General features: G+C 40.2%; 3 protein-coding genes across 3 annotated transcripts in view; 2 read left to right on the top strand and 1 right to left on the bottom strand.

The window, feature by feature from the left end:
- LOC131789484 (monocarboxylate transporter 10-like) overlaps positions 1-1,665 on the top strand; it is a 4,955-nt gene extending 3,290 nt beyond the window's left edge. Inside the window, exon 3 of the mRNA XM_059106604.2 lies at positions 460-1,665. Coding sequence (XP_058962587.1) covers positions 460-1,140 — 681 coding nt within the window. The 3' untranslated portion in view covers positions 1,141-1,665. The remainder of the gene's footprint in view (positions 1-459) is intronic.
- Positions 1,256-25,258, bottom strand: LOC131789481 (uncharacterized). The gene is made up of 20 exons (XM_059106600.2): positions 24,804-25,258; positions 22,957-23,018; positions 18,911-21,299; positions 18,158-18,381; positions 14,002-17,488; positions 13,668-13,776; positions 13,149-13,216; positions 12,391-12,453; positions 12,198-12,254; positions 11,678-11,746; positions 11,310-11,426; positions 5,279-5,413; positions 4,222-4,278; positions 3,942-4,004; positions 3,197-3,316; positions 2,853-2,924; positions 2,545-2,616; positions 2,254-2,311; positions 1,864-1,949; positions 1,256-1,482 (listed from the first exon to the last, which is right to left on the bottom strand). Exons 1-20 carry the CDS (start codon positions 24,873-24,875, stop codon positions 1,420-1,422), a joined length of 7,443 nt encoding a protein of 2,480 aa, XP_058962583.2. The 5' UTR covers positions 24,876-25,258; the 3' UTR covers positions 1,256-1,419.
- Positions 7,230-11,474, top strand: LOC131789483 (monocarboxylate transporter 10-like). The gene is made up of 3 exons (XM_059106603.2): positions 7,230-8,020; positions 9,243-9,793; positions 10,415-11,474. The coding sequence occupies exons 1-3, from the start codon at positions 7,789-7,791 to the stop codon at positions 11,093-11,095; spliced, it is 1,464 nt and encodes a 487-aa protein (XP_058962586.2). The 5' UTR covers positions 7,230-7,788; the 3' UTR covers positions 11,096-11,474.

Below are 25,258 nucleotides of genomic sequence, written 5' to 3'. Positions count from 1 at the left end.
ATTCTTGAAACTAAAAAGCAGCCTTTTACTCCCAAAGGCTGCTCGCAAATCTGCGAAAAATAAGAGTCTTGTAATCGAATAAGGCTGACGATCCATCACAGCCTGGGCTTATCCCGTTTTCAGAGCCGTGAAGAAACCAAAGTATTGCCTCTCCTTCGAATTTTTCCATAGCAGTGAACTAATCAGTTCCTCTGACAGTTTGCTGGTTTTCCTTTACATTACGTGGGTGGAGAGGCAGTGAGGGAGAAAAGTCTCTTTGCCAAAGAAAATAAGTGAACATAAATTTAATTTGTTCCCAAGGAAAAAAATCTCCTCTATTTTGTAGTCTAATTATGTTTACTGAACAAAATTGAGGCGACCTTGTAAATTGAACAGATCTGCAGTGATTCATGGTCAGTATTCATGTATCACATCAAGACGATGACCAAATCAAGTTGAATTTGTTCCTTCTTCGTTTAGGTTCGCTTTACAGAGGACAAAGGCATCAACACGACCAAAGCCTCTCTTCTAACAGGTTATATGGCCTTTGGAGGACTTACGGGAAGTATCGCCTTTGGCATTGCATGCAATCATCCGAAATTCAACCGCCTCAAGGTCTGCCAGCTCTCTCTCCTTCTCATAGCTATTTCTTCCTCCCTTGTCACCATGGCGAATAAATATGTCTGGATTTGTGTGTACGCGTTCACTTTTGGTGTTTTTGATGGATGCTACGAAATGCTTGTTCCCGTGATCACGCGGGATATCGCAGGCCCTCAAAGAGTAGCGCATGCCATCGGTTTGCTTTACTGTATGATGGCGTTTCCAAAAACGCTCGGCCCACCAATTGCTGGTTGGCTTTTCGACTTGTCCAATGACTACAGTGTTTCTTTTTACGTCACTAGCGCTGTAACCATTATTGCAACAGCCGTCATGTTCCTTCTCAATTGGGTTCCACTCCACAAAGATCGCTTAGAGATGGAAGTAAATGAAATGCACTCTCTAAAAATTACAAACGGGCCTTCTCACGAAAGCGTTTGCGATGGCTTTGGGATAAACTTAAGATCAGAAGCCGACGACTTCGTAACTCGCAGGTGGCTGCCAATTTACTGGGTTGAAAGTCGCGGAGAATACGAATATCGCGAAAAGCTGACAGTGCTGTGACCAGATTTAGTTGCAGGGAGAGTTTCCGGGGAGGAAAGGTGGTGTTTATGGACTAGTCGTCCAAAGAGCTCTCTACCGATCAACCAGCAAATTTAGCTCAAAACATTCAGACACGTTTTAAGTTTATCTTTCTTTTAATTTTTTCTTCGCTGTTAAGAAATATCGTCGCTTCGACACTGAAACGAGGTTTTAAGTTTAAACCGTGTATGATACTGTTTTCGAGTTTAGAAACGAGTCGCAAAAACAAAATTGAAAAGGTGTTAAAAGCAAGCTGACGGATTATTTCGCTGACTTTCTGGCTGTTCGTGCAGGCACGTGACCCAGTACATGCTTGAGAACAGTCTGAGAACAAGAAAGAAAAATATAGATAAATAAAAATCTTACCACATTTTTTTAAATCGCGGGCTCACGTGGTTTCAGATAGGTTTCTTACAACACTGGAGGTGAATTTTCATTACACCTTTTTACTTATGAGCTCCAATGAAAGATGGTTATTAAAAATTAAAATAAACTTGAATAAGTAAACCCTGTATTGAAATCATAGCTGTAAAAAGTTCCTACTGTTACTGCTTTCATCTAAAATGGCATTGACTACAACTGGCAAGCACTCGCAAGTAAGGTTTTCTACGAGTATATCAATCAATCAATCAATCAACCAATCGGGTCTCTCCATCCGCACGTACGTCCGTCGATCCGTCCGTAGTAGAGTATAAGTCAACTTACCGAAATGTCGTCATCGGCTGAGAACTCGTGTCCACACTCCGCCCAGTGACACGCTTCAACAGAACCTTCCTCCATGACGTGATGTTCTGAGGAGTAACACATTCAACGCTTATTGGCATGTACACAACTTAGCAGATAATAGCGCTAAAAATTTGATTTTGTTTGGGCTAAAAAAGTAAAACTATGATTATCGTGAATCCAAAAAAGGTTTGTCTTTATCAATTACTTATCTCGCGTGGCTTGCATTCCACAAATGTTCTCTTTAGAAAGCTTACAGTTTATCAAACAGGTCCTATGTCATGTGTCACCGAGTAACGCAATCAACGCTGTCACGTTCAAGTACTCATCACATCGTTGTAACCAACGCAACATAATGTCTTAAGTGTTTACCTCGAAGGTGATTCTTAAGGTGCGTGACAACACCAAAATTTAGATCACAGTCTCGCCACTGAAACAGAAATAAGTAGAACGGTATAAGAAGAGATATAAGCAAATAAAATATAAGAAATAAAATAAAGAAAATAAAATAAAGAATAAAATAAAGAAATAAAATATAAGAAGAGAAATAAGCTATTGGTAACACCTGGAAACCTTGTATTTGATCAAGCTTAATATAACACTGAAAAGTGCTGGAATCGTTTTTTCTTGAGCACAAGCCAAAGAAATGATTTTTTCGTTTACCTTGCAAGAATGGTAAACCCTTAAATCCAGTTTAACAGCCACAACAGACCCATCGCGTGCTCCGCTGTAAATCTGTTGGAAAGAAATCGAAAATACAGCAAAGAATTTACAGGGAGTGCTAGATGCTCTCAAGAATAACTCTGTACTTTAAAAGGCCTTAAGTACCTGTTAGTTGACGATTTTTCTCGAAAAAGGACCTTGGATGAAAATGCTGAGAAATTATTTCTTTCGCATGATTTGCTCTGAAGTTGGAATTCAATCGAAGCAAAATCACCTGAGTCACAAAAAAACTATTTTCTTTAATTTACCCTTCCATTATTAACGTGAACAGAGAAAATCATATCCATTTGACCACCATAAACTTGAAGAAGATCTGCCGACTGAAAAATAAATATATATAGAAAACAATTAGATATAAGAACAGCTGTGAGCTCTAGTACAGACTACTGAAACTTTCCATTCCCTTTTAGACGAGTCCGTTCGCGTTTCAAACTCGCGCCGTGCAGTGAGCTGGTTTATAGTCCACTGAAACACAGCGATTTTATCGGCCTTCAATAAAAAAAACAACTTAAAAGTGCAAGTTTTGAACATTCAACGTCGTTAGATCACACACATTTATACACATAAGACAATAGCAGCTACTTAAACTTACCGTTAGATCGTAACAACGAATGAGTTTATCCAAACATGACGTCACTAATACATTGCCGATAATTTGAAGTCCACTGACACTCATCGGGTGACCTTCGAAACTTCTCAGAAGCTCTCCGCTCTGATAATGAAATAATATCAAATGTTAGTCGGCCTTTCTGACAGCTTTCTGTTTGAAAAATGAAAGCAATTTTAAGTCCAATTTATTACAGAGAATAAATACACTGTGAGAAAATACCCCGAGGATATAAATTTATCAAAAGGGAACGCAATTCTTTTCGCAAACTTAAAGCTTTAACTATCAAGATCAACAAGAAAACTCTTCCAACTGATAGCAAGACACTTTCTTTGTTGGTTAATATCCTGGTTGGTAATTTCCCTTATTCTCAGTTATCTGTCTTTAAACAGTGTATTAAACTTGTCAAGAGAAATTATGTACTGATCTCTCATAGGAGGGTAGGGATAAACGAACACCATACAATCACTTGGAACGTCTAGCTGCTAGGCATCACCACCTTTCAGGGCTGAGTTTTTAAGTAAAGGCCTGTAACCGAACAGCGGTCTACCGCTGCCTAGAAGACCTCTTACCGCCGTCTGTTGAGCCTGCGCAGGCGCTCGTGTTTGGGTTAAACCTTACTGCCCCTTTTACGGGCACAGCTGCCTATTGCATCATCGGTAGCCGCTTATGGAAACGTTAATTGAAATTCTTGCCATCAGCCATTATAATCATTAAAATATAGACATACATTCAAGTTATGGGCCTGAACTTTCATATCAGCAGATCCACTGTACAAAATATTCTCCACAACCTAACAGGATACAAAGAGAAAGCTGTGAAGTGACTTCCCTTGAAAAATATTATTTCCACTCATGGTTAAAAACTGCTCAAAGAGTGCTGCTCTGCAGTAAAATATGACAAGGATGAGAGTAAAAACACCGAATTCCTCGGAAGGTTTTAACTGGCACCGAACTTGTTTTTGAGAGCAGTAAAAAAGGAGAGACAATTCAAAAATCTAAATGACAAACCTGGATACATAAAACAGTCATGCTATGATCACAGAGTGTCCGAATGAGAAGACCAGTCTATGAAAAAAAACAGAAAGACAATGACAGTTCTTATCATAAGTAATTTAAAGTTTTGCATTGTGAAATAAGTATCGAAAACAAAACTGAAGGAAATAACCTACTCCTTTGACTGATATTCCTTTGCTCAAAACAACGAAACAAAAGCTTGTTCTTTTTCGTGCCTTTTTTTTTCTCTAGATGGCCACAGGGCCACCACTGTTCATAACTGCTACGCGGTATACCTTCTTTAACCTTTATACCCTGAGATCAATAAGTATATTCCCCATACTGTTCTCCATACATTTCCTTTAGCATTGACAGGAGTAAATCGTTTAACAATCAGAGGCTTTTTTAGTTGGCGATCATTTCCCTTATTCTCACGACCCTTAGCCCTTGAATCCCATGAGTGACCGAGGCAGAATTTCTCCTTACAACAACAGTACAATATCAAGCAGGCAAGTGATGAGAAGGAAGAAAAATTTAAACTAGGGGATTGTAAGTTGATCCAATAACAAATTCCCAGAACTAACATCATAAGAATTGCATGACAAACAGTAGGGAGAATCACTGAAGACATTTTAGGTGTGAAAGAGCCAAACGGAGTCTTTTGATTGATCGATTGATTGATTGATTGATTGATTGACTGATTGATTGATTGATCGACTGATTGATTGATTGATTGACTGATTGATTGATCGACTGATTGATTGACTGATTGATTACCATGACTTTACAAACGGGGCTTGTTTAGCGATTACGTGAGGAGCAGTGAAGAGGACGTCTCTTCTTGAAGCTGTTGATGTAGTAGGTACCAATGATCGAATTTCATATCGTGTTGATGTTGCACAAAAATATGTCGTTAACGAAGAATTTAGGACGGGGAAAGTGACCTCGTTTGCTTTTCAATGTGCTTTACAGCAAAGCCCTGCTCAAATACATTTGAGTCCAGACGGCAGTCAAAGTCATCCATGAGTATAAATCAAACATTCAAAGTATAAGTTAAACACCTAAAATGTACCTTGCAATCTCTGATAGCAATAGTTGAATCAAATGAACCAGAGCACAAAAGCTTTCGTTGTCCTTCAGTGGCTGTAGCAAGACAGCTTACTCCACGAGGCTCGTGACAGTGAAGGCGCTCTTGGCATATGTTATTCTGGCAATAAAAAAAATAATTAGAGCAAAAAATCGTTCAAACCCTTTAATTTTTTAAGAATAGGTGGACCCTTTTTAACCCTTTTCACCCGAACATCAGTATGCACATTCTCCATATTGTTCTCCTTACATTTCCTAAGGTGCTGAAAAGGAGAATTTGTTTACTAATCAAGAGCTTCTTTGCTTGATGATCATTTCATTTTTTCTCGTGACCTTGATGTGTGATTCAGGGGTGAAAGTGTAAGGAGAAATTAGATGTTAGTCACTCTTAGGAGTCAAAGGGTTCAGGCAGCCATTACCGCCCAAAGGTTTAGAGTTGTCCAGTTCCAAGTGAACGGCACTGAATTGTAAATTTAGGCTGAACTATTTCAGACGAGACTCGATTGTTCCTGATTCTGAACTAAGCCATTTATTTTTTAACCATTACATTCTACTGAAGAAGAGTTGTCCATTTGTATTATAGCTACATCTCTTCAAAGTGTATCGACCGTCTGACAATACAGATTACACCAATTCTTTTTATTCTTAATCGTCTACATTGTATGTATTTTTGGCGGTAACCGCTGCCCATAGATATTCAAGGCTTATGCTTTTGCCTTTAAAATACTGTAGTCTCTTCTTTGGCAGTGGTCATCACCAAAAATACATTGGATGTCGAATAGATTAGAAAATTCGTCTAGGGGTCAGTTACATGACGGCATAGCAAATGAAGCAGCGGAGTAGCCAAATAACAAACGGTTTTTTGCTTTCATTCATGAAATAGAAGACCCTAATCATAAACAATAAAAAATACAAATCATTCGTACTCAATTTCGCGATTTTGGTGAGACGGTGTTTCGCAGGGGTTTTATTTTCGCGATTTCAAAGCGCAAATATGAAAGAAGGGAATTAAAGGCCGATTTTCATCCTTGATGCAACGCGCGCCGCCACGGAATTTCGTCTAACACGAAATTTTCAGATTACTGAAAACCTTCTAAAATCATCTTTCTCAAGAGCCATCTTAGACATATAGTCAATTGTTTTCAGGTAAATGCATTCGCCTTTCGTCATTTTACAGTTTCCTTACAGTATTTTGAATTTTGTCCGGTAGAATCCGAAGAAGATTTTTTTCAAGTGTCACGCGTAGATTTCTACGTACAGGGTCGGTGGAAAGGACAACGTTCTAATTTTTTCACTTTCTAGAAGTGCTTGAGGATTCTAAATGAGAATAAAATATTTTCCAATAGAAACTGGTATTTTTTAAAGAGAAATATGGAAAAATATCACATTGCCGGAAGTTTAGTTATTCAGTATTTTGAATTTTGGATTTTTTCCAATAGTGTCCGAAGAATTTCTATGTGTCACGCTTGGATCCCTTTCTACTCTATGTACAGGGTCGGCGAGACGGATAACGTTCGAATTTTTTCGCTTTTCGCTTTCTGGAGGCGCTTAAGGATTCTAAATAAAGGTAGAATATTTTCCAAGGAAAATTGGTATATTTCAAAGAGAAATATGGAGTTATTTGAGGACTGTGTCCGGTCGTGTCATTGAAAACTTTCTAAGTGTCAAGTGCTTGGATGGCTTCGTACTCCGTATACTGGGTTGGCGAAAAACATCAAGTTCGAAATTTTTGGCTGCCTGGAAGCGCTTGAGGATTGTAAATAAAGGTAGAACATTTTCGTATAAATATTTTTTGGATTTCGAAGACAAATATGGAAAAATATCGGACTGCCGGACGTTTAGTTATTTTAAGACCGTGTCCGGCTGCCGGACGTTTAGTCACTTTATTGCAGGAACGTCAGCGTCACTGAGAGCTTGCGTTACGATTCTTATTTGCTGCTTGCATGGACAGCAACCTCAACCACTCTTTCTTGCACAAGCTCCTATCCACGGGCAGGAAACTTCAACTGACCCTTGGTCGTATTTAACAAGGATGGCAAACTTCAATTAAATAAGCATTTACTGCCACGGAATCTGCTGAATCAATGGATTCTTCTGATTCCATACCGGATTAAAATGTATAGTATTGTTTTAAACAGAATTATTCTGAGAAGCTCACCAAACTCATCGGAGAAAACGCAGACAACGAGGCAAGGTTAACATAATTGACCAATCAGAGGCGCTATTTAAACGAAAGCGGTGGTTCAAAAAGAAAAAAAAAACCCACCGCGTTGCATCAAGGTTGGAAATGGGCCTTCATCACTGATCTACTCATGTGTGTTTATTCAGCTGTTTACATGATTCTGTTCAACTGATTCCAGCTGAGAGGTGACAGCCAAATTACTACTGCTCAACTTACTACTGGGCCCTAAGGTCAACGCTAGGGGAAACGAAAAGGGCGCTTCAGGCGGACACAGGAGCACTTTTCCTATCCTCAGGAGAAGAAATGTGAATTCCATGTCGGACATGACATCAAAAGAGAGGTGTGATGAAGTTTCGGAGGAAGACGATCAGCCAGCAGCTTCTGTGAATCAAGTACATCACAAACCTCCGCCCGATGGAGGGTGGGGATGGGTCGTTTGTCTCGGAGCATGGATGGTGAATTTCTTAACAGTAGGGCAGCAGAATGCAGCCGGTGTAGTGTACTCGGCGCTTTTGAACGAATATTCCACAAAAAGAGGGGAAACAGGTAGAGTTGCCTACACATTAAACCAAACTAAAAGTGTTCGGATTTTGTTGAATACTCAGTCTAGTCATTTTGTTTCTTTATTTTTGAAAACGACTCTCAGGTAAACGGAAACTGAGATGTGAATCAAAGCGGTATGTGTGCGCAACACAACATTTCGTGGTTTTCTTCTCTATTTTGACCATCATTTAATTTTAAATGAAAGTCACTTTTTCTATCTTGAATTTTTTAAACCTTCCCTTTAAGGTCTGGCGGTCATATATTTTTCGAGTAATTTTTGCACAACTTAAGACGTGACCTAATAAAGTGTGAGATCAAAGCCCCTTTCTATTTTCGTATTAGCAGAAGCTTCCGGTTAAGAGATCACGAATTTGCGCCATCTGACGCACAGAGTACACTTGAATATTGGAAATCGTTTAAACACAATCGTGACAGTTTATGTAAAAGGTCGCTTTAGATTAAACCGAGTTTTACTCCTTGCGATTTCCCTTCACAATCTGTTGGCTATATCTATCCACGACTCAGTCTAGTCATTTTTGTTTCTTTATTTTTCAAAACGATTCTCTGGTAACCGGAAACCGAGATGTGAATCAATGCAGTATGTGTGCGTAATACAACATTTTGTGGTTTTCATTTTAATCCAGAGTCACTTTTTCTACCTTGAGTTTTTAAACTTCCCTTTTATGCTCTGTTTTATAATTTTCTAGTAATTTCTGCACAACGCAAGACGTGACTTTATAAAGTGTGAGGTCAAAGCCCCTTTCTATTTTCGTTTAAGTAGACGCTTCCGGTTAAGAGATCTCGAATTTGCGCTATCTGACGCACAGTTTATGTCAAAGGTCGCTTTAGATTAAACCGAGTTTTACTCCTTGTGATTTCCCTTCAAAATCTGTTGGCTATAACCAATCAGAGTAAGAACTACATGTCCATTTAAAAGCCTGATTAATAGCTGATAAGAACGAGCAGCTTTTTTAAACGGCCTGACTAAAAAGTCTCCATCGCGACATTCACAAAGTCCGCTCTGTTGTTCTTTAGTCGTTGTCTTTTTACCAAGCCTACATTGCTAATCCAGGTCTATCGTGTCATTTCATGGTCCACAGCTTTGAAACTTAACTGGCCTAATGAGCATAGCCCGACGTAAAAAAATAAAACATGAGAACAATATTATCTTTCTAGATGGAAAAGTTTGTCAATTGAGTAAATAGCTTATCATCCTTCTCAACAGCTTGGGTTGCCTCGCTGGCGTCCAGTATGATGTATCTGTTCGCTGCTGTGGGTACCTCTCTCGCTGAACGTTTCGGAAGCCGATTGGTTGTCATCATTGGATCTTTTGTCTCAGCTTCAGGCCTCCTTGCCAGTTCCTTCGCAACAACGCTCACACCCCTGTATGGAAGCTACGGAATTATATGGGGTCTGGGAGCAAGTCTGGGCTTATTTCCCTCGCTCGTGATACTAACAAAGTACTTCAGGAGGCGTCTTGCCCTTGCATCTGGGATGGCTCTGGCGGGAGCCGCTTGTGGCACTCTGGTATATGGGCCTGTGATACAACTTCTTGTATCAAAGTACGGGATTTCAGTTACATTTCGGATTCTTGCCGCCGTTCAGAGTTTAATGTTTTTAAGCGGATTTATATTTCGACCTGTGGAGAGCCATAAGGCCCGACGAGACAGAAAAAGAGAAAACAACGGCAACATTTTCAAGAACAAAGCGTACGTCATCTGGGTTGCTTCGCTTTGTGTGTTCATGCTTGTGTTCCTCGTGCCTTTTGTTCATTTGGTAAGTTAAACAGACAGATAAATTGTTTCTTCCCTCACTATCCACAGCCTCCAGTTCCAAGAAGTTGCTTTCAGTTAGTTGAGAACATTCAGGTTTCATTTCTGTTTGATAATTTCCTGTGTTTCAGTCTCACTGAGAGAAAGTTTGTTTCTACTTCTCTTGAAGGCTGCTCGCAAATATGCGAAAAATAAGAGTCTTGTACTTAAATAGTGCTGACGGTTCATCATAGCCTGGGCTTATTCCGTTTTCGAGCCGTGAAGGAACCAAAGTATTGCCTATCCTTTGAATTTGTCCATAGCAGTGAACTAATCAGTTCCTCTGACAGTTTGCTGGTTTTCTTCTACACTACGTGAATGGAGAGGCAGTGAGGGAGAAAAGTCTCTTTGCCAAAGAAATCAAGTGAACATAAATTTAATTTGTTCCCAAGGAAAAAAATCTCCTCTATTTTGTAGTCTAATTATGTTTACTGAACAAAATTGAGGCGACCGTGTAAATTGAACAGATCTGCAGTGATTCATGGTCAGTATTCATGTATCACATCAAGACGATGACTAAATCAAATTGGTTTTCGCGACTGTAGAGCGTTACTTTAATACCTGAATTTGTTCCTTCTTTGTTTAGGTTCGCTTTACAGAGGACAAAGGCATCAACACGACCAAAGCCTCTCTTCTAACAGGTTATATGGCCTTTGGAGGACTTATGGGAAGTATCGCCTTTGGCATTGCGTGCGATCATCCGCGATTCAACCGCCTTAAGGTCTGCCAGCTCTCTCTCCTTCTCATAGCTATTTCTTCCTCCCTTGTCACCATGGCGAATAAATATGTCTGGATTTGTGTGTACGCGTTCACTTTTGGTGTTTTTGATGGATGCTACGAGATGCTTGTTCCGGTGATCACGCGGGATATCGCAGGCTCTCAAAGAGTAGCGCGCGCCATCGGTTTGCTTTACTGTATGATGGCCTTTCCAAAAACGCTCGGCCCACCAATCGCTGGTTGGCTTTTCGACTTGTCCAATGACTACAGTGTTTCTTTTTATGTCACTAGCGCTGTAACCATTATTGCAACAGCCGTCATGTTCCTTCTCAATTGGGTTCCACTCCACAAAGATCGCATGGAGATGGAAGAAAATGAAATGCACTCTCCGAAAATCACAGACGAACCTTCTCACGAAAGCGTCTACGATGGCCTCGGGATAAACTTAACACCAGAAGCCGACGACTCCGTAACTCGCAGGTGGCTGCCAATTTACTGGGTAGAAAGTCGCAGAGAATACGAATATCGCGAAAAGCTGACAGTGCTGTGACCAGATTTAGTTGCAGGGAGAGTTTCCGGGGAGGAAAGGTGGTGTTTATGGACTAGTCGTCCAAAGAGCTCTCTATTGGTTATCCAGCAAATTAAGCTTTAAAGTTACTTTGCATACCAGCTATCATATGTATCGAAATAAATTTGGTTGAAGATTCGTTTCAAAAACAAAATGGGACGTCTAGCGTGTAGTTCGTTTTATTTCCGTGACTTACCATTAAGTCGATGGAGGCCACAACACCAGTGCTGAGTCCAACAAAAAGAAGATCAAAAGCGGTGTGAAGACACATAACACGACCATCAAATGTAAACTTATGGGTGCAGTTGCCACTCTAGACAATAAAATAACAAAACCTTTAAATAAAACATTTAGTTGAGAAGTTGGGAGAATGGTTGTCTACCTCGACTCGTTCAGCCCTGTTAGGTTGGTGGGGCGCAAAACATAAAGAAAATGCAATACTGTCCACGATTTATTCGAGACAAACCCAATTTAGGGCACTAATAACCTTCTTGTTCAACTACTTCACAGAAAACGCTTAGTGATCCAGCTTGTTCCATTGTAATAAAAGACATAGTTTGTTACCTTTATGTTGTAGCTCCTGACAGTTTGGTCATTGGACCCGGTAAATAATCTGTCTTTTTCTGTAGAAACCTATTGTAAAAAAAGGAAGTTTGTGGTGAAGTAGTATTTCGGGCGTCTCGGAATAGGAATAGGGCATACCACCAGCTACCCACAACAATCGTTACCACTAAAATGTACAGAGCTTGTTACATACCGAAAAAACTTCCTTACGATTTACCCAAAGAAAGTCTTTCTTCAATTCTTAGAAAAGTGAGAAAGAATACAAAAACAGCGACATTTCGTATGCTACAGAGTCTTTCAAAAGCTTATTCAATCCATAATGTAACATCGAAGTATTATATTTTGGACGCACGGTTATCTCTCCGACCAATTCACCGATCATGAATGGTACAAGTATTCCTAAGTTATCCACGCCACTTTTTGGCGATTGAACTTCATTTCTTTAAGGTTCTTTATTTATCTGCGACAATTGGAAAAGCATGATGTATAAAAGAAAGTTAACAGCCATATCTACACAAACCTCGATGCAGTTAACAGCTAGGTGATGTCCTTGGTACTTTTTGACACATTCCCCTGTCTAAAGTCACAAAATTGAAGCGTTAAACAAGGAATTTAATAAAAAAAAGCTATAGAGCCACTAGAATGGTAACGATTACATTGATAAGCAAGTTAAGGAAATAACCTTCTATCAAACAAGGGAAGGGCCAGCTCACCTGAATGTTGAATGATCTGGTAGTTTTATCGGTGGAGCAAGTAAACAGATGACCATTGTTTACCTAAAAATTAGACACAATCTCAATTCTGAGCTCACAACCGACGTTCGTGGTAATAACTGAATCCCGCGACTCAGTAAGAACATTTAGTATATGGCAAGGTAGTCTTAAGGTAAATCCGAGCTTTTTGATTGTTCCTACTTGGTCGCGATTTTGCCATAGGTACTGTTTCCACGAAAACCGTCATACACCGTGTATTTTTTTTCTCGAAAGCCACTGAGAGCAAACTAAGTCTCTCTGAGTGCCATAAAATAAGATAATTACAAACATCGCTTGCTCGAGAAGCACTATGGAATATTGGCCCTCGGTCGTTTTTGTACGGACTTGCTTTACTCGTTCCGTACTGACACCACCTCAAGCCACTATTCCCCAGTTCGGCCCACGCGCTCAGTTGGTGAGAAGTTATTACTTTTCACAAGAACAACCTATGTATTCAAGAGTCTTTCAAAATTAATCTCGTAGGGCATATTTTGTACGAAATAAAGATTTAACGTTTCTTTAACAGTGTCTATAAGGAGTAAACAAACCAAATTTCTCTTAAAATGTTTCCTGCCTGTATTAAACTGGTAGCAGATATGATGGGCACTGTCTCAGCGTTTGAACGATCGACCATACTAGAGCATTCTTATCATCCACCACCAAGGCAACCGTGCTGTTTGCGAGCTGCCCATTTCATGAGAAAAATCAAGATAGCTCACCCTTAACCCGCAGACAGCTCCTGTGTGGCCGGGAAACTTTGTCGCCAGAACACCACGGGGTCTCCCATCTGAGAAAGTATTCATACAATGCAGTTACGAACGCATGCTGCACCTGTGACTTACTTCAAAGAACGAACGTAGGAAGTTTAAACGACGTTCCAAATCGTAGCGATAAAGTCAATGGGGAGGAACCACTTCGTTAAAAGACCACTATTCAAAGGACACATCCTGAGGTTCTAAAAAAACGTGGTCATATTGCCTTTTTGTTTTGTCACCTTTATTCAAGAGAAACCTGTTAGGGGAATTCCTGTCCTAGTGATGTGGATCTCCTCCACTTAGAGATTCCACCGTTGAAATACTGTTACACTTATGCGCGTGAAACTTTTACACCGAAGACATATAATTCAGCATTAATGGAATTTTACAAGTAAAACAAGGTAGATGTACTTGAAGATCGAGAAAAACCGTGTCAGAACAAGATCTATACGTGTAAAGTTTAAGACAAATGAAGATGCGAACCTTTTGTGTTCAGCAAACTCTTCTTGAGGGACTCAACAGAAGAGGACGGAATTTTTAGATGGCTCGGACGGCTGGATTTCTTGCTGGACATATTCCCTAATTGGCTATCCTGAAAAAAAAAAAAAGTAAATAATGCACTCCTTTCATATGATTGATCATCCTGGTTCCGTGGAATGAAGAAAAATTAATACTGCGTCTAGCCCTGAATGAAACAAACACTGGTCCATCGCAGATTACTCAAGCTCTTAGAATGGTCTCCCTGAATCCACCCATAATTCTAGGTGGAAAGAGGAACTATAAAATCAACGTCCGCAATTTAACATGGCGCACTTACCACATCTCGTGTTGGAATTTCATCTTCCGTGTAGCCTCTTTCCTCGGATCCAGGTCCTTCCAGGTCAGTTGTAGTCGTGTGAGCCGCGGCACTCACAACTTGACCCTTTAATTTGGATTCAGTCTCCTCCTTTAATGGAAGGACAGAGGATTTGTTGCACGAAGTATCCTCCATCTTACGTCGTTTGACGGGAACAGTGTCAGTTTTATTGGATTTCTCTTTCTCTCTCAGTTGCGATTTGTTCACCTTGTTTCTTTGTAGTTCCTTGAAGCTTTTCTTACTGGATTGGAAGAAACTTGATTTTTTCAGCTCTTTCGTCGTCTTTCTGGACTCGTTTTTTTCGAGGATTAGCATTTTACGAGGTAAACATTTCCCCTCGACTACATTGGAATTATCATGACTCTCTGCACTGTGTGATCTGAACGGGCTAGTGTGTGTTTGAGTTTCATTTTCATTTAATTCACGCAAACCTTCACTTTCCTCTTGAGATTTCCAGCGCTCCATGTTTTCTCGCACTGACTGTATTTTCTTTCTATTCACCTCTAAGTTCTTGGAGATACTGCCATCTGAAGAGCTCTTTTTCCTGAATGGCGCTTTCTCTGGATGATACATTTGTTTCATTTTCTTCATAAGACCCTCTCTTGCTCCTTTATCTTTGTTTGCTCCATTTGGATTACGCACAGGTGCATTCCAAAGGTTTCCTGAAGTACGGACGGCACCAAGTCCAAAATCTGCACCAAAACTGTTGGTGTCACTTTTTTTACGCATGTCTGAGGTCTCTTCGGCAGGTTCCCTACACGCAGCCTTTTCATTTATTTGAGCTCCTGACGCTGGAGTGATATTATTCGCCCCTTCACTAAAATTTATCAGTTGTTTTGATGATTCCGCTAACTTTCCGGCGTTAAGCTTCTCCAAAACTTTTTCATGAGGTAGTTTTTGGCGATGTATTTCGCCTTTCGAACCAAAATTAGTTGCAGTCCCAACAGGACCATCGCTAAAATTACTTTCTTTTAGAAAGGATTCTTTTTCTTTGGCACGGGAAGTATTTCCGCTGATATAAACTTCTTCCTCCGCGTCCTTGTTTGAAGGTCCCCTATGAATCTTATCTTTGGCAACTGAAACATCGTCCTGACATTTATCTTGCCTTGTAGAATAACTGAGGTCCGAGGTGTCACTTTTACCAGACCCAGAAGAAAAAGAGAATGAATTTTTACCATCAGCAGTAGATACACTAATCTCTCTTGTTACTATTGCAATCCTTGTCGTTGGCACTTGTCTTTCATAACAGGCATTTTCGAGAACGCTCAGTCTCTGATTACGTAGCTCTCCCATTTTGAGGGTAATTCTTTGTTCCTCGCCGCTCAGAGAATCCAGTTCCGTACATAATTTCTGAATCTGCGCGCGAACAGATTTTAATCTGGACTGCACCGTATGCAAATTCTGCAGTTGATTTTGCTCTTCTCGTTCGATAGTCAGTAGTTCTTGAACATTTATTCCTGGCCGATAGGTAGCTGCAGTGTTCTCTATAGGAGTCGCTTGTTCCTGTTTCAATCTTTTGATCAGCTGTTCATATGGTGAACTAGAAGGACATTCAGATCCTTCTGTGGAATTTACTCGCTTACGTTTCATAACTGAAAGGATCTCTGGATTGGCCGCTTCCCTACCGCCAAGCGCCATGCTGCTATTTAAATCGATCAGTCCTCGACCTTGAAGCATAGAAGGTCTCGAAGGTGATTGGGAATTATCAATAGTAGATCTGGTAGCTGCCGGCGATCTAACTTGGTTAACAGAAGTCGCCGGTATTTCTCCAAAGTATGAGGTCGAGCTCAAATCAATAAGCCCTCGACGATGAAGTTCATGCGTGTCCTCTTTTGCAGTAGTAGCTTGTGTACTTAGAGGTGATACATTCGCGGAGGGTAACATCACACCTGACCTTTTGGGAAAGCCCCCTAAATTATGGCCTAAAGAAATCAAACTACTCTTTTCATGTCCTTCGATTGAAGGCCAATTGAGAAACCGATTCATATCATGGAAGTTTCCTCGTTCAAAAAGAACAGAACGTGAAGAGCCCTCTCCGTGCAAATTTTCTTTCCTCATCAAAGGCGAGTCTAAACTAACACTTCTTTGTCCTCTACTGCGAAGTCTCGCAGGTAAGGGAGATACTTTTTTCCCGTTATCAAACTGACCATCAGTTCTGGTTGAGTATGTGAAAAGTGGATGAGATCTTCGACCATCGGAAGACTCAGCCGTTGAGCCACTGGCGGCACTCGACACTTTCTTGCCACTATAACGATCAGCTAAAGCTTTACGGACTGCTGGAGGAAGATTAAACCTGGACAGATCAAGAGAATAATTTGGAAGCGAAATCGTAGGAGATGGAGACTGACCGTGTGACAAAGGTGACGTACAAACGTTTGAGCCTTGAGGTGATGGAGAATGGATGTGAGCGGCTAATGGGGAGGATTTGGTGGAAAGTTCGGACGGTGATTTGGACATTTCTTTAACTGGTCTTGTATCAAAAGGATTTACGACGGAATGAGGGACCCCAAGAAGCTTGGTGCTTAAGTTCAAATCAATCATTTCCGTGTCGGCATTTGAGTTCGGAAGCATACTTGCACCAGATGGACGTCCAAGTCTGTCGCTCTCGGACGCTTGAGCCTTTCTGTGCTCAATATCACTAAGCCTCACGCTATCCAGAGGTACCCGAGAACTTCCCGGTAGGGCTGTGATCTCATTCAGGTCAATATTAGCTACATTATCAGCATCACTGGACGAGCCATCCAAATGTACTAACGCACCATGGGAAGGTGCAGTCAAACTACGATCGACTGTTGGCCTAGCATCAGCCTTCAATCCTCGTTGGTTCCAAAACTGACCATGCTTCAGCCCTGTTTTGTAAAGATCAATTTTTGGACCATCAGTTGCATCTGCCGAAGATCCATGAAGCGCCAGCAACTCTTCAAGGTTCGGCACAGTGCCACTCAGATCGATACCGGTATCTGACGTTGTTGCAGCTTCCAGTGTGATACCCGGAGGCTTCGTTGGTACTCTATCGCTTAAGTCAATGTTTGGTCCACTCCTTCCATTTGCCGACTCACATGGAAATAAGTTCCTTGGCACTCCTTGTACAGTAGAGTTGAGATCGATCGTTCCAACAGACTCATTTGAGGCTCGGGACTCGGCGTTAGGCACCTTTGAATTAAGATCGTTTTCTTTAGATCGTGCCAGAGCATTCCTGCCGCCCTCACCTCGATTGTCCTGTTTTTGACGCGTCTTACCTCCGTCGAAACCAAGACGGTCCGGCGGATCGCATGGAGGAGTTATTGGTCTAAAGATTTGCGCACCATTTTTGCGACCATCCCGAATCGTCCTGAACAAATCAGACTCACCATCATTTCCCCTGAACTGATTCCCTCTCGTGCCAAGATTTTGTCCCCTGGCATTTCCCTCTTCGCTTTTAAACACTCTTTGGTGATATGGACAGTACCTGGAATGCAAATTGGGAAAAGTTAAATGGACCAATTGACTGGAATTCAAACTGCCGATTGTTGAAGTTTATGGCACACCATGACAACCCCCACCCCTAAAAAAAACAACATTTACAATTTTATTCGTCACTGTTCCCTCTCCCTCAAAACTGATACGCCATGGAAAATGGTCTCGTACTCATTGAGATGAGCTTCCTTCAAGACCTCTCTCACTGATGCAAAAGATGAATTTAAGAAACTTTTCTCCCTCTTCAATTTAAAGGAAAACACTTGATTTTCACAAGCCAACTTTAAGTACGAATTCCGGAGTCAGGGGGGGAGACGTCAACTTTTATCTTTCACTGTTGCTGCTTGATTCACGATTTGCACACATGCTATAATTAACAATTATTCAGCGAAGTGGCGGTGAATTATTGTTTTAGTATATACCACACAGATATAAAAAAATAAGCTTATTTCTTTCAATATACCGATAATTGATCAGAAATTATACTCAAGACGCGCAATTTTGTCTCATCTGCTGCTCGGAGGTGAATTGAACTTGCTATTCACTACCGAACTAGCCAATCAGCACGCGCGAAAAGCACTGTTCACTTCTGTGGTATATACTAATAAGTAATATTTTCAACGAATGAGACATGAAATGAAGATAACAAACGGTGAAGTACTTGTTCTCAGCGACTGCACCACATGGTGTTCCGTCAATATGAACAATACTGCACTGCGACTGAGAGAAGGGTAACTGGGAGATAACAGGGGCATCTCTAGAGCTGTTGGGTTTACTTGGAAAAGAAGTTGAGCTGTTCACCGTGGGTGCACTGCTGGTGGAGATGGAGACATTTTTCTGACCCGACAATGCCACCCTGGACACTGGACAAGGAATGGTGTCCTCCTGATCGTGAAGAAGAAAGTCAATTCACCATCTTATCGTCCACGATAGGTTAACGTTTAGCACATCAAATAAGTAAAACATACATGGCTTCCAAACATGAAATAGGAATGCAATTCGACGACACACCATATCCAATCAAACGGTATAAAGTTAACAGCCACTATCCCTCTTACCAGTTCGGTCATACGCACAAATCAAACAGGTCAGTGGCAGCACTCCCAGGAAGACCTTGTACTGAGTCAATTACTTAAGCCTTCCGTGACGTCCGCAACATCACCCCCTCTCTATTTTCGACTTATCAATAAAACCGTTTTCTTTCCCCAAAATTTGAAAAAGAAGTGTGTCAATTCCACCTGGGCTTCCCGATCATCCTAAGAATCATTGGAACACTGCTCGTGCAACTTGCGGGGGGGAGGGGGGGGAGGAGCAAACAACGTGGACATTTAAAATTGGTGTCGTGTCCCGGTCATCTACTAAACTGCTCATAATGTAACTACTTGTTAATAACCTCCTTATTAACAACTTTTACCTCCAAGTCTTTTGGCTCTTTCTTTATACCGAGCAACGCTCTTAGTTGTTCTTCTCGCTTTTCCCATGGCAAGGAACAGACGGTTGAAGTTGTTGACGATTTATTCGTTTGTTCGCTTTCTTTCGAACTGTTCGTTCCTTGGTTATCGGCTGTTTTTTCTTTTGTGTTCTCTGGCAATAAGTTACTTGTCTCATCAGTACAATTAGTCAAGTAACCCTCGTTATTTTTGCTCAAAGATGAAAGTGACTGAGACTGTTCTTTTGTATTCAAACCAAGATCTTTTTCGCCTCTCATGGATGACGAAGAAAATGCACGTTTCTTTCCTGCTTCCTTGGAATCCTGAAATTTAATCATTTGCTCATCAAGAAATGTAACCGAAGTTACCTTCTCATGAGCACATGTCTCTTCTTCCTTGCCATTTTTTATCCATTTCAGGGATTCGTCTGAAGCTTTTGGAACAGGCATTTCCACCGCCTTTTCGATCATTTCTTCTTTCGCAAGGGTTGGTGCGGAAGTATTTGTTGGCAGTGAAAATTTCGCTCTGGTTGCTAAAGATGATTGTGGGTTGGCAGATGAAGATAAGGCTCCTTTGTTTTGTAGGAAAGAGTCCTCTTTGGCCGCTATGATGGAACTCTCTTTAACTGGTAGAGTTGGACTATTTTTTGTCGAAAGAGAAGAACCCTCTTTAACTGATGAAGGGGAATTCCCTTTGACTGATAGCAAAGTATCATACTTGTTGCCAGGCAAAGAGGCGGCGGCTGATGAGGAGTCCCTTTTGGAAGTCAATGGCCTGGCATCATTGTTTCCTGACGAAGAAGGTTTTCTTTTGGTGGGTGGCGAAGACAGACCTCGAGTTCCTTTAGCAGGAGATGGTGTATCCCCTTTAGCTAATGAAGTTGACCCAGTTTTGGTTGTTTCTGTAGTGTTTTCTTTGACATCCACGTAACCTTTGCTCGCTGAGGGATTTTTGGTAGTTAAGTCTTTGGAATCTATCTTTGATTTCCCATTCCTGTTTCCATTAACCTGCTGAGATGAAGCCCCAGATTGGGTCTGATATTTCACCCGATCCATTGTTTTGTTGCCATCGCTGTTCTTTCCCTCTGACTCCTTACCCTTTGGTGACCGAGAGTTGACCTCAACGTTTTTAGAAGCACTATTCTTAATAATTCGGTCATCTTTGTTCTGTTCTTCTGCTCTAGCGAGTTTACGTGGTTTACTTTTTCTTCCACTTTTCCCACCAGGGCTCTCCGAAGAAGGACTTGTTTTTGTCTGCGACCCTTCTTTGACATCTTTCTCTTTGTTGTCTTGTGATGTCTTTCGTCTTCCTGGTTCCTGTTTGTACGATGGAGTTTCTCTTCGGCTTCGATTACCGGGACTGTCTCTCCTAGTTTGTCTCGAATAGCTTCGTTCGTCATTCTCTCTGAAAGTCGTGAAACTCGATTCAACCACACTTCTTATCCTCTGACGTCCGTCATGAGATGAAGTATTCCCACGTCGACTAATTCTGTCCCTCAGATCACCAGGTTGACTTCCAACAAACACCCTTCGTCTCGAGCCTGGAGCATAACCATCTGAATAACTGTCACTCGGAGATGGTTTGCCACCGTCTCTTGACAACATCCTTTCTTCTTCTCTGCCTCTATAATAACTTCCGTTTTGCCGCTCACTCGCATATTGCCTACCACCGTCCCTGATCGTCACCCTGTCTCCCTCTCTGGTTCCATAATAACTTTCATCTTGCCTATCATAGTTCCTTGAATGGTTCATTCTTGCATATCCAGGGTCGTATGAAGGCTCTCTGAAATCCCGTTCATCGTCAAAACCATTCCAAACTGGGCGGCTGTCGTTTGCATGGTCCTGAACATCATTAGGCCGTGGTGAGATCGGCCCTCTAACCCTTCTCATCTCTTCTTCCTGGTAGTGAAATCCATAATCCCCAGCACGACTAGCTGGAGGCAAATGTGGGTCCAGCAGACTCGGTATTGCTCTTTGTGGACCCTGACTAGGATAACTTCCATATGGATGCTGATGACCACTACGATAATCATCCATAATTGTTTCCCCGTCTTGATCACTAGAGTAATTCTGAAAATTTTTCACACCTGTGAAATCATCTGCAGCCCAATCAGACAGTTCTCCTTCTTCTTTTTCTTGAGGTTGTCTCTTCAGTTTCTGCTTTTCTGGGATCTGCGGTTTGTGTTTTTCAGACCTCGGAAGTTTTTCTTTACCTGGACTCGCTAATTGTTTTTTATCTGGACTCCATTCTTGTTGGTGATCTCTACGCCACTTGTGTATATTCTCCTGGTGACTGTCGCCATGCAAGTGACTTGTAAATTCCGAAAGTCTTGTAAACTCTTGTTTGCATAAGCTACATGGATGCTTGCAATCACTACAAAAAAGGAGGATAAAATCCATTTTCAAATAAGCAAACAAGATGTTTATCTCCATAAGGTAACTCCTGAAAATTACATACATGGATGCTGAAGGATAAATTCAACCCTTGCAATAAAATTTGTTGTCCCTATGTACAAGTTTTAAATTCAGTGCCATTCATTATCAAAAACAAATCAGAAGAACAATTTTTTTTGCTAGGAGAAAAGTGACTGACAACATGTTTGTGGTTAGCCTCATAACTTTTTTTTTTCACGTTTCAACATAATTACCTTCATGACTACTTGACTACTTGTCTTTTCCTTTACGTTTTTTTTACTATTTGTTTTTGCATTTTCTTTTCTTTTTTTTTTTTTCTCAGTTCCTTATTTTGTCTTAGTTTTTGGGTGGTAAAAACTATGGCATTTAAATTACTGCACTATTGAGGTGTCCACAACAACAATTCACCTGACCTACTTTCTTAGCTTCTGTCCTTACCAACATGTAAACATTATGAATGTAAAAATACGGACTAAACTGTATATTTGAACCAATACTTTTATCCTGTATGTACAAGTACATGCGCAGTCTACATTTATCCATCAAAATACAATATTTAGAGACAAATACATCAGTTTTGAGACATTGATCAGTAACAATCTCCACCATTTTCCCTTCCAATGAATTACTCCTTTCATGTAACAATGTAAGGGCAAGGAAAACTGTCAAAAAGAGTCAGAGTTTGACAACAAATTTATTTCAGATCTATTGCTTATAATCTCAGTCCCTTTGTCCCAGTGAGCTTGTCACAAAAAAAGAGGTTTGCAACCCAGAAGTAAACAAAACTAACTTGTCCTGCAGCAAGACTATCAAATTTAACACTCTTATTTCAAAGACAGGATAAGGTATTCCAACAAATTTACATATTTTCCAAATGAATTATCTCTACTTTTATAAACTAGACTCTTGATACTTTATAATTTTGGTTGCTCTGACTTATGCTCATATGTCAGGTTTGATACTCTTTACAGAGGCCAATTTACATTATTAACTCAATTGATAAAACCAAAATAATCTTTTTAATAACTGCAAAGCACCACAGTTTCTTTAAAAAAAACCCTCTTTATCAGTTTGTAAAATTATTTGTGTTTATAAGGACATGCAGTTCAGATACCTAAGCTGTTGTGAAAGGGGGGCTTTTTTTTCTGCTGTCTACTTAATGCATCACAGTAAAATTATTTCCTCTTCAAGACAGGCAATCTATTCATGCATCACCTCACAGAAACTGCTACACTGAATCCCAAGGGAAAGTATACAAACCAATTCATCATCAAATAATAGTGACTAACAGCAGGGGAAAGGAAAAGGTTAAGATATCCTGACTAACAAGTACATTAAGGAAAGCAAATAAGGAGACATTCTAGTCTTCTCAGACCCTAAACTACAGGTAACATCCCCTGTATCTTCTCTGCAATGGTTAGAGGAGGATAAGAACCCACACATTTATGACAAAAAGCAGGGAATTTAGCTCCTGTTACTGTGGTCTGGCCTTGTTATTGTTTAAAAAGGCCCCAATTTAAACTAGCATAATAGCTAAACATGGCTAGCCTGTCTAATTATTACAAATAAATAAATAAATAAGTAATTAATCATTAAATAAGTACAGTTCCATATACCTTCCCTTTTCCTTGCTTAGGTTTGTATGGTGTAGTATAGACCAAGTGTGCTCCTCCAGCTCCTATCAGGAAAACATTAACAGTGAGTTAATTACCTTTTAGGTTGCACATCCAGAAAATATTTCAACTGCTACATAGGATATATCATTTTCATCTATGAATGACAAAAGTGAAAACAAACAGAATGTTGTTCTTATCCAGCAAACTGTCACTTCTGCAAGCTTTCACAAAATCTGTCATCAATCATCTGCATACTAGAATGAAATTGAATACATGTAGGACCTCATTTAAGAGCCTGTGTTAGTGGTGTCTTATTTGTGATGCTTGATGAAAAAAAGGCTGTGAGGCTGCTAAAATGATAAGTAGAACCTTAAGTTGAGAAATCAGCATATATATTCATTTAGATCTTGAGTGTTTCCACTCAACACATTTCTTATCAATTTAGTGAGTTTAAACAATAGCCAAATAGCTTGCCATGTGACACTTGTTGTCACAGACATTAAAATCAGAACATCGCTCTCTGACCTTGGGATGTAAGTTAATACCAGCAAAAAAATATTAATAAAAACACCATGATAACCAGTTGAACCAGAATGACATAAAAAGAGTACAAGTATCTGACTAATGAATTAGAATTTTGAAGCAAGAAATTATCAATTCCACCCAAGTACAGGAGTAATCATTTCACTTTACACATGCTGAAGAGCACTGATTCTAATCAAAATGGAAATGACTAGCTTGTCCCTATAAGACACTTGTAAAGCTTTTGATACCTTGATAAAAATTCATACAGTGGACCAAAAATTCCTGTCTCCTCTCTTAACACTGGTTAAATATCTTTCATTTTGAAGTTAACATTTTTTCCATTGATTTTCTTCAAGTTAGCTTCCTGTGTGTCTCCCTTGAGAGATAACCAAGACATTTGAATGACATGAAAGTGATCTCAGCCACTGGGAATTTTATATTTGTTAAAGGGCAGATAAAACTCAAAACCATGTCAATTTTGGCAGGCAGTTCAGCCAATTTCTCATCTCAACCTTCTACACCTCAACTCTTTCAAGGATGATCAAACAACTATCTATGCAGGGACAACATTATTAGAAAACACTCCTCAAAACCAGGATAGCAAAATAACAAAGTTGAATACATATCAACAGTGGTAAGGAAATAACCTGAAATCCACAGGAGATTTCAATAACCTTGAAGAATAGAGATCACATTGATTTATGCATGAACCAGTTGCTCACTGAACTAGACTGATCTTTTTGTTTAATAAATTAACAGAAGTTCAAGAATAATGTACTTACTACTAAATTTTTTTAAATAAAGATTTGCATTAGTGACTTCTCTACACTAAGCTGTGCCATTTTTGACAGAAATTATTCACAAAGATCTCATTAGAGGTCACGAACCAAACAAGAGTGCTTCACATAATGTTGTCATGACATTAGATCTTTTTATTGTAGGAATCAAAAATTTTCGAATCGGTTGCTGAAACGTTCATTATAAATTCATCTAGTTGAAGATTGATTGCTGGGGCTGATGTCTGAAGCCGTGCTGTTTAGAAAAGCTAATAAACATTACGAACAATACATATTCATCCTGATCATGACGAAAAAATACTCCAAGGTTTGTAACGATACAATGCCTGCTCAGTTTCCATCACTGAAAGCATTTGGTCGAGATGTAGCGTGCTAGCTTTGCAAACAATAAAATAGCATAAAACTTAAATCCTCCAGACATTCATGATATGAGCTTTCAAGAATGTAACTTATGCATCTACATGTAAGGGCTGAGCTAAAAAGCGTGTCATGCCTGCAAAAAAATTTACAGAAGCTTGAACTTACTCTTCTAGTCGTAAAATCCAAGCTGCACAATTCGCAGTAGTAATTATCGCAGTTGCCAATTTCGTTGTCCATATCTTCCAAGCCTCAAAGATAAGCTTTGGTATTTGGTATTTGGTCGAAAATAACGTCAATCGCCAAGCTATTCCAAACAATTTTCTACCTCACGCCTCGTGAGCGGCTTCAAGTTACCAGTCGTGTCAACATGAACTTGCAAGAATTTCCATAACAATCAGCCACCGAACAATTGTGATTTTCAAATGCCGTGTCTCAGAAGGTCACCAAGAACGTGGCGTAGAAGAGTGCGTGGTGTGACAAAAACTGCTGAGATCGGAAAAGGTCCTTTTTTTAGCCAGTATTTCCGGAAATACGCAGGACTTCCTTTCCGCCTCGTAACAACTTAATGGCTGTTCAAAGCCAAACAAGCTTTGAATGGGCTCAGCGAATAATTTTTCGAT

This window comes from Pocillopora verrucosa, chromosome 13 (genome assembly GCF_036669915.1).
Source record: "Pocillopora verrucosa isolate sample1 chromosome 13, ASM3666991v2, whole genome shotgun sequence".
Taxonomy (NCBI): Eukaryota; Metazoa; Cnidaria; class Anthozoa; order Scleractinia; family Pocilloporidae; genus Pocillopora; species Pocillopora verrucosa.
Note: the sequence above shows the minus strand (reverse complement) of the source record. Positions and strands in the feature narration are given on the sequence as shown.